This window comes from Falco punctatus (genome assembly GCF_963210335.1).
Source record: "Falco punctatus genome assembly, chromosome: 9".
Taxonomy (NCBI): Eukaryota; Metazoa; Chordata; class Aves; order Falconiformes; family Falconidae; genus Falco; species Falco punctatus.
The window spans coordinates 39,641,320-39,651,076 of NC_137589.1; the positions used below are offsets into that span (position 1 = coordinate 39,641,320).

Sequence of the window (9,757 nt, forward strand, 5' to 3'; positions counted from 1 at the left end):
ACTCCTGAAAGTATTCCTAGTTGCAGGGCTTTTGCCTCAAGTATTTTGCAGACTGTGAGGCAGAACTGAGAATAGAGCCTTCGTTCCCAGGAACGAGGGAACTTTACAGGGAAGGTGGAAAGGTCACAAATGCTGTCAGCAGAGACCTCATGTAGCAGTGCAAACTCCCATGAACTCCACTTTCACCAGGCGGAGGTCCCTAGGGTTCATGGTAGAGATGAACTTCCATGAACTGCCCTGGCAACGTCTGAGCTGATGCAGAAGTTTAGGCCAGCAGATCAGCAACTAGCCCAAACTTGTTGGCAGTTCAGGTTTTCCACCAAAGTATCAGGTACAGGTCTTTAAGAAGTGGAACAAGATTTTAATAGAACCACTAGCAAATTATTGCACCTATGCAAGAGAGCGAGGATGACTTCAGAACTCATAGGGTAGCTACAGAAGCTGTCATGAGGGATGGAGACTTTTGCTAGCAGCTCCGAGCGGAGGGGACGCTCACAGTAACACACTGCTGCACAGCAAACCCAGCACACTCCAACCAAGCCCCCTGCTCTCCCAGGCCCCTCACTAATTCCCACCAAGTCCCACACAGAATCCTGTGAGGAAGCAGCCTGAAGCTGCTCCAGGGGAGGTTTAATCAGATATTTGGAAAAATTTCTTCACAGAAAGAGTGGCCAAGCCCTGGAACAGGCTGCCCAGGGAGGCAGTGTAGTCACTATCCCTGGAGGTGTTTAAAAAACATGTAGATGTAGTGCTTAGGGATGTTGTTTAGTGGGACTTGGCAGTGCTGGGTTCATGGTTGGACCTGATGATCTTACAGGTCTTTTCCAACCTGAACGATTCTACAACTGTATGAGAACAGGAACTCACACATGCCAGCTGCCAGCAGCAGGTTGGTGGGCTTCTTAGGTCATTGCAAGTGCAAGGACTAGTTGCCAGGTTGCACTAACCTATACACAACCTCTCACAAGGGCAGCTCCATCTCAGCTTTGGAAGCCACTCCCCAGAGACCCTCTCAAGTTCTTGGTTTCTCTCTTCTCTACCAGCTTCTCTTACTCTTTCCCTCCTCGAGGAGACCTTGAAGAGGTCAGAGTCCCAAAGTCTAGTCCCCTTTTCTTATGTCTTTATCTCTCCCAGCAAGTCCTTTCTTATCTATCGTGATGTCTGGAGACCTTTCCGCCCTTGCCAGATGGGTATTTTATACTTTCCTCTCTTGTGAGGCCACCCCTAGGGACAGAGATTGAGGCAGTTGCTGTGCACTGAGAACACATCACTGTGTCCTTTGGCACGTTACACACAGTGCGAACTCCACTGATAATGTCAGGAAGGCTTCAGGACCAGGCAAGGATTGCTTACTGCACCGAGAGCTTGTACAATCAATCCTGAAGGATAGAAAATCCAACCGGCACTGAAGTGCTTGGGAGACGCTTTCGTGACAGTGAATTTCTGGGACCACCTCTGTAGGTGCGATCCCTAGCATGATCCCTTTAACAGTGAACATTAGGTGAAACAAAACAAGTTTTATGAGCACATTACAAACCTCTTAACCTCTGTTGGCCTCTCCGGTTGTTTGAGATACGGTGTGTCTTCAATGACCAATTAACACCAACAGAGATCCTGGTTTCATAACACAGGGCAGGCTAACAAATGATTGACTACTCAGCCACGTGATCCAAAACCTGCTGTTGAGCCAACACAGCCCTCAGTATATAAACTCGGGTGCTGACAGCCAGAGTCACACCTTCCTCAGCCGCAGAAGCAAATAATGCTCCTGGGAGCAGCCGCTGTTGTCTTCCTGGTTTGCATTGCTTGCCTGCTCTCCTTCGCAGCATGGAGAGGGAGGTCTGGAAAGGGGAAGATGCCTCCAGGACCGTCTCCCCTTCCCATCTTAGGAAACGTGCTGCAGGTGAAACCAAAGAACTTGGCCAAAACCCTCCAGAAGGTAAGGTCACTTTCTTAATGTCTTCTGTGGGCAAGAAGTGTGTGGGACCTGTGCATGGGGACAACCTGTGGCTATAGCTTCATGAGTGGCAATCCTAGAGGACCAGAATAGTCATGGCACTCTCAGAGGCTCCCCTCACTGCTGTTGCCATTGTTCTTTGGGGCTTGATAGCGGGGAACCCCCCACATCCACGTTCATCACAAAAGGACCAAATGTTGACGTTGCTGGCCTGTGAGGCTGCACTGCCTGCAGTGGGATGCAGCAGTAAGGCCACTTTTCAACTGCGCCTTCCCATCTGCTCCATGGCCATGTTCTCACCTGCATTTTGACAGCTCAGTGAAGAGTATGGACCAGTGTTCACGGTGCACCTGGGCTTTGACCCAGTGGTGGTGCTGTATGGACATGATGTGGTGAAAGAAGCCTTGGTTGATCGTGCGGATGAGTTTGCTGCAAGAGGACAGATGCCAATAGGAGACAGGACTAACAACGGATTAGGTATGTTTGCTGACTGAGCTCCTTCTGAGGAGAAGGGAAGGGCTGAGGGTGTGAAAACGATGTGCGGATATGAGTGACGAATTGTATATGAGGAGGTTGGCTATGTGGTGGAGAAGGCCAAAAGCAGGCAGTTGGACTACAGAACCTTGAAAGATTGCCTCCAAATCACAGTACTCTATGGCAATACCGTGTCAGTGCTGTCCCAGGCCAGGCTGGATGGAGCTTTGAGCAACCTGGTCTAGTGGAAGTGTCCCTGCCCATGGTAGGGGCATTGGAACTAGGCGATTTTCAAGGTCCCTTCCAACCCAAACCGTTCTATGATTCGCAGTTACCATGGGCCTCTGTTCATCTCACACCCAGCATGCCCAAGGCAGGTCTTCCTTCTTCCTTTTTCCTCTGTAGGGATTGTTTTTAGCAACAACGAGGAGTGGTTACAAGTCCGGCGGTTTGCTCTCAGCACTCTGCGCAACTTTGGAATGGGGAAGAGAAGTGTTGAAGAGAGGATCCAGGAGGAAGCTGAGTACTTGCTGGAAGAGATCGACAAAACAAAGGGTATCGTTCATTTTCAATATAGCTTATGTTTGAAAAAAAAAAAGACTGTGTTAAGGGACCCTATGCCTTTAGCATAGAACTGAAGTTCCCGTGTGTTTAGTCCATGCACTGGCTACCCCTCATTGCAAAGCAGTAAACAGGTCTGTGATCAGGTAATGTTCTTTTTGGAGGACCCTCCTGTGCCACTTCAAGACTGTGCTCTGGCATTTCCACTAACAACCAGAACTCAGGTTACCCACGGTAGCCATAGGTTTTTTTGGTTTGGTTTTTTTTAATAGTTTGTAACTTTTCTGACATCACAGGAACACCTTTTGACCCAACCTTCATGCTGAGCTGTGCTGTCTCCAATGTCATATGCTCCATTGTCTTTGGAAAACGGTACGACTATAAAGACAAGAAGTTCCTGGCCCTGATGAACAACATGAACAACATCTTTGAGATGATGAACTCCCACTGGGGACAGGTACATTCAGTAGCCATGTCACAGGGGCAACATCCTCCCAGGGGAGCAGGAGAGTCCCCTCCCAACGAAGTCCCTTTTCAGTCTTCTAAGTAGGACCCCATCAATGCCGCACAGCAGGGAATTCATTCAAGAGCAAGAAGCACCCTCACCAATGGAGTTGGCTTTGCCAGCTAAGTGCAGCTTCCCTCTGGCCCTGAACACCCTTCTCCACCCCTGAGGTTCCCGCTATTACTAAGCCATTCCTTCCCACCCTGTTAGTGCCAAGCCTCACAGCTGTTCCACCTGCTCAGTTGGGAGGGTCATGGCCTTCCTAGGCTTTTTGCTAATACTGAAGGATGGGGCAATGATCATGCTAGGGACCTTCCTGTTTCTTTCCTTCCAGCTGTACCAGATGTTCCCAAAGATCCTGGATCACTTGCCTGGCCCACACAACAACATATTTGCGGAATTTGATTCTCTAAAAGACTTTGTGTCAGAGGAGGTGAAGACACACCAAGCCTCCCTAGATCCTAGCTCCCCTCAGGATTTCATTGACTGCTTCCTTAGCAAGATGGAGGAGGTAAGGAGACAGCATACAGCCCCAACTCATCCCCAGCTGAGCTGAGCTGAGCCCATTCCCTCTCCCAAGTAACACGGACATCGGGATGACCCCAGGCAGCTAGGCTGGGCAGTGGAAGGACGCCAACGATACCCTAGATAGTGCCTGTATGAGAGCTTATAGCTCCAGGTCTGCACACCCACCAGCTGCTCCCTGCAGCTGCTTGGACAGTAAGACATCCCTCTGCTCTCACCGGGACACAGGAATATTTGCAGTTCAGTGTTGCGGTTCTTTCACTGGAAAACAGCTGGTACAGCAAGGGCAAGCAGGCAGCTACGTACTGTTCGGTACACAGCTTGAAAGAAGTTTGCTCTGGGGTTGAACTTACTGCACAAAGATAGCATTGCAATTCCCCAGAGGGCTGCTGCACCTCAGCAAACACAACAGCTTTAGGTGAAAAGGGAGGTCTGGGGTCACACAAGACAGGGTTGCTTTTCTTGCATCAGCCAGTGAAACAGTCTAGCCTTTTCCCTAGGAGAAAGAGCATCCTAATTCCAGTTTCCACTTGAAGAATGTGATAACCAGCACCTTTGACTTGTTCCTTGCTGGAACCGAGACAACCAGCACCACCATAAGATACGGGCTTCTGCTTCTTCTCAGATATCCAAAGATACAAGGTATCAGTCTGTGACCACTGCCTCTCCAGCTATTGCCCTGGGCTGGGCACGTGCCGAGCACCAAATCCTTCTCCCAGCTTTTATCTCCTCTCTCATATTTTACCCAAATGGGCAAAGTCCTTGCACCGTCATTCCCCAGGGTGGCTGTTAGAGATCCCTCAGCTCCACTATCATGATCATCCCCTCACAGCCAAGGACTTGACTGTGTCTGAATCTTTATCTCCCAGTACTCCCATTTAGCCAAGTCACTAGGAGAACAGTCTTTGCATGCGCTGCAGTGGAGCTGTGTTCCAGTCAACACCAATGCTCTGATCTGTGATTTGTAGACAGCTTAGGACAAACTGTTTAGGTAGGTTTGGGTTTATTCACCCATTTTATGGTTTGTGCTTCTGATGACAGAGAAAGTTCAAGAAGAGATCGACCGGGTAGTAGGACAATCACGAAGACCTTGTGTGGCTGACCGGGCCCAGATGCCCTACACAGATGCGGTGGTCCATGAAATCCAGCGCTTCATCTCCCTCATCCCCCTGGGCCTCCCCCACACTGTGGCCAAAGACACCTGCTTCAGAGAGTACATCATTCCCAAGGTTGGTGAGCAGGCTCCCTCAAGTTCAACAACAAGGTGGCAGCACGTTTGCTCTTGGGCTGTCAGTTACAAGCCAGAAGCTAGAAATGCTGTGGCTTGGCCTCGCTGTCACCCAGCCCTTCACGAAGCTTTTACCCTCAGGCTGCTGTAGCTCACTTGCAACCCTTTGTTGCCACTCCATGGGCCAAGGCTGGTAGGCTAGCCCTGCCCAACACCTTTGCTCACTTGCTCTGCAGTTGTACCTGTCTGCAGAAACACAGTGGGTTCACGAAAAACCCCCAGCCACCAACAGAGCAGCGACTCCTCACACAAAAGGCAGCAAAGCCAGGGAACTGCTCAGCACCGCTCAGGAGGGCCCGTGCCCATGCAGGGACACGCAGCCAGTCTGTGGCTATAAGCGCAGGGAGCCCCTGAGCCACAGGGTGCAGGGTGTGTGTGTGTGTGCTGTGTTTGCATTCAAGGGAACAAGCAAAACCTGCTTGCCCTGTCCTTACACACTTCTGAAGCCACCACTGCCAGAGGCAGGGCGATGGGCTGGGGCCACCCATGCACAGCCTGGCCTGCTGCAGCCACACTTATGCTCGTTGCTCTTTGGGGTGCTGTGGTACAGCAGGGGAACAGTGGCACACGGGCTGTGACAGCGGCACACAGGCTGTGAGCATTTTGATTTTCAGCTCTCTGTGTGAAATCAAAAGGCACGACCTGGGAAATGGCTCAGCTTCCAGCAGAAGGCTTTTGTGTCATCACTGCCAGATTATTTATCCCACCTCTCCATCAATGGTTGGTCAGGGAGAGGGAAGGAAGAGGATCACGGCAGGAGAAATTTGTCAGGATAGGGGAAGAGAGCTCCACTTCCACAGCCTTGTGTGCCTTTGCTTTTTGGGCTCACAGAAAAGAAGAAACATAGTGCATCTACAAGTTCATTATTGTGAAAGACTAAGAAAGAGGAAGAATTATGTGGGGTGTCCCCAGATGACCAGGCTAAGGCAAGGACAAATAGTCTGCTGGTGAGAGGGAGCATCCAACAACTGTCCCTGCTGTGACACCTAGCAGGGTCCCCCTAAAGCTGCCTCCCCAGAGGAAAGGTCCCCAAAGAGAAACCAAAGGCACTGGGAGGGCTGTGCTGGGAAGCTGTTTTAACTTGGCAGGCAGTCGGGTTAAGTGATCTAACTCGCCTCCCCTTCTGCTGTTCTCCTTGTGTTACCTCAGGGCACCACAATCTTCCCCATCCTCAGTTCCGTCCTCCATGACAGTAAAGAGTTTCCAAACCCTGATGAGTTCAATCCCGGACATTTCTTGAATGAGAATGGCACCTTTAGGAAGAGCGAGTTCTTCATGCCCTTCTCAGCAGGTAAAGCCCAGGCTCTCTCGCTCTTCCTCTCTCTGTCACCCTCCTCCTCTGGGGACTGCCCTACCTTTCCCTACAACACATGCTCCCTCTTCCCAGCATGGTCCCACTGGAGTTGCCTATGTAATGACATGAACGGGACCCACTGAGACCTTCTAAAATACCTCTCACCTTTCTGCACAACCACCAAAGTCATCCTTAACCAAGCTGTCTTTCTGTGGCAGCTCCACTTTTCCCCAGCACCCCTGCAGTACTGCTCAGGCTACATGCACCCACCACCAGCCCCCACCCTCCGCTTCCTCACCCTTGCTGCACATCACCTTGCTCTCCCTCACCTTGCTCTCCCTCACCCATGCTGTACATCACCTTGCTTTCCCTCACCTTGCTCTTCCTCACCTGTGCTGCACATCACCTTGCTCTCCCTCAGCTTGCCTCCTGTGGTGCACCCTCCATGTTTAAGACGCCTCCTGCTCTTCTTCCTTCACACATCTGACCGAAGGGTCTTTCTCCAAGAAGTTCTTCTCTAGCATATGTCCTTGGCACCCCTGACAGTCACCTCACTGCTGTGGCTGTGCCTGGTAAAGCAAGCTGCACAACACATCTGCTTGGCAACATCTGCTGAGTGTTATTTGCTGTTTTCACTTCCAGGGAAGCGAATATGCCCTGGAGAGGGCCTGGCACGCATGGAGATATTCTTACTCGTGGCCACCATCTTGCAGAACTTTACCTTGAAGCCTGTCATTGACCCCCAAGACCTCAACATAACCCCAACCCTGAGTGGGACAGGCAATGTACCTCCTGCCTACCAGCTCTGTGCTGTGCCCCGCTGAAAAGCACAAACCCACGCTCCACGGCGTCCCGAGTCCAGCTACTCCTTTTCATCTCCCTCGCTACAGCCAGCGGCAGGAGCACTGGCCCACCTTCCCAAGGCTGCCAGGAAGGCAGCCCAAACACAGGTATGCACAGACACCTACGAAGCCTCCCAGAACTGCTGTGCACCCATCGCAGGGAGACCCTGGGCGCCATCGCACCGGTGCTCTGTCCGCGGGTGCAGGGAGCGCAGCAGCTGCGTCAGACAGCCAACCTGCTCCCAGGCACGGCTCCTGCAGCTGCCCATGACCTGCTCCTCCCGCAGCACGTACGCCACCACCAGCAGCACGCTGTGCAGATGGTCAGTGTTGTGTGTGTGTATGTTAATGACCCAATAAAGAAAAAACTATTTGTGAGGTTTCGAGCCGTTATTTCCTTTGGGTTGGGGCAGCACCACACCTGCTGCTCCACTGCAGTGTAGCTCTGCAGCACCGGTGGCCCGCACCCTGCTGGCTTCATCTGCTGGACCCACAGCTGCTGCCTGCAAGGAGCTCCCGGCCAGTCGCAGCACACCACCAGTCAGTGGTGTGAGATGAGAAGGGGGTCCTGTGCCCGGGGGCTGTCAGCAGCTCTATCTGCTGTTCTTGGGGCTGCCAGTCCTGCTGCCCACAGCTGGACAAAGGACAGCTGCAGCAACCCTCATGGAGGAGAGGGCTTCCCCCCTCCCAGTTCAGAGGCTGAAGCTCCAGCTGCCTTCACCCCCTCTGATGGGACCTCTGGATGCTCCTGGGGGCTCTTCTCATTCCTCAGGCGCTCCATGGCCCAGCCTTTCCAAAGATGGGAGCACCTTCCCTATGGCTCCTCTCTGTCTTCCTCCCACCATCTCCCCCAGGCTGCTGCTCTACCCAAGGCATTTGCCAGCACAACCCTGCCTGTCACCGTGGCCACTCGTCACCCCCCTACAAATCAAGATGGGGCTGCTGAGGAGACAATTTCTCCGGATGAGTCTCCTCCTGCCTGCATGATGCTCCCACCCACCTCCCAGCTGAAATACCAAGGCACAGAGGAGAACAGTGTGAGTGAGAGGCCATTGCAGACAAGGAACAGCTGAGAACTAAGGGAAGTTGCCGTCACAGGGGCTAAGTTCTGCAGCTGGAGTTGCATTATCCTTCCAGTTTTCCTGGGCATATCACTTCATCTCACTTTGGTCTGTGCTCCTTCTGCCAAATGAAGAGTTCATCCCTGCTTTTGCAGGCTGTTGCGAGAAGCTCAGGCACCAGCTCTCTGTCTACTCTTTTCTAACATCAGCATCACTGCAAGTATTTAGATGTTCTTTATTAAAATGAATTTGTTTAGGAGGACAGCCAAAACTATCTCTCCCAGAGAATTTGGGTACTCCAGGGGAATCTGGTTTTGCTTCCGCATCTTGCAGGCATCACTGAAAACAAGTTCTCTCCCCCTCCAGAGTCTCTGTCCTGTTCTCCATAGAATTTCAAGTCTGCACTAAGAGAAAACTCTCTTGTTCATAAACTGCAACTGTGTGACCCCTGGTGTCCAGGAAAAGGACTGTGTCTGTTATTTCTGGCCCCAGCCACTACTTGGTGCTTTTTATTCAGTGACACTGTGGATGGTTTTCATAAATGCATTCTACCACAGGTGGCTCTATTCTGGGCTTCTTTGTCTTCATGGGTTTTGGTTGTGCTTGGATGTCTGGTTTGCAGTGCTTATTTTGATCTTCATTTACATAGGTATTTGTTGTCTCTTGCATCATGGTCATATAAAAGTCCTAGAGGCAAAATACTGTTTCTGTGATGGTTGTCACAAGGCACTTAGAAACCTTGTGAGTACTGCAGAGAATACAGTATGCAACAATTCCCACCTCCCTTTGGAAATGTTTAGTAGTATTTTGAAGAAAATGTCATATTTGCTCACACCACAGGTTCACCCCTCATTGTCCCTCCATTTTTGCCCATGCAGGATGCAGCTCCAATGCCTGTGTACTCTGAAGCAACAGCAAACCATTGCTGGCCTCCCATCTGGGACTGCATCAAACAGATAGCCATGCAACCAGGAATGGCAGCCATGTAGGAGCCCAAGGCAAGCACAGGGAGAGAGACTACCATGAGCTCTCCAGCTGTCTAGGGCTACCCTTAAAGCCAGTTCCATGTTTAGTGACTCGCTCAGCAGCGCGTGGGCTGTGTTGAGAATCAGTTAACAGGTGACTTACGTCTGGAGGTCTGGGAGGGGATGGTTCATACTTGTGTTCTTCCTGCCCATCAGGATGTTGATTCGTCTGAAGCAGTGAACAAAACAGTGACCAACAACATCTATCTACAATTCACAAACAAC

The 9,757-nt window shown here is 51.3% G+C and overlaps 1 protein-coding gene across 1 annotated transcript; it reads left to right on the plus strand.

Annotated features, from left to right (window-relative positions):
• The first annotated feature begins 9 nt into the window (after positions 1 to 9).
• On the plus strand, positions 10 to 7,915 carry LOC308069256 (cytochrome P450 2C19-like). Its single transcript, XM_080401274.1, has 9 exons — positions 10 to 1,939; positions 2,272 to 2,434; positions 2,837 to 2,986; positions 3,289 to 3,449; positions 3,832 to 4,008; positions 4,523 to 4,664; positions 5,064 to 5,251; positions 6,460 to 6,601; positions 7,247 to 7,915. The coding sequence occupies exons 1-9, from the start codon at positions 1,763 to 1,765 to the stop codon at positions 7,426 to 7,428; spliced, it is 1,482 nt and encodes a 493-aa protein (XP_080257400.1). The 5' UTR covers positions 10 to 1,762; the 3' UTR covers positions 7,429 to 7,915.
• Positions 7,916 to 9,757: the final 1,842 nt, after the last annotated feature.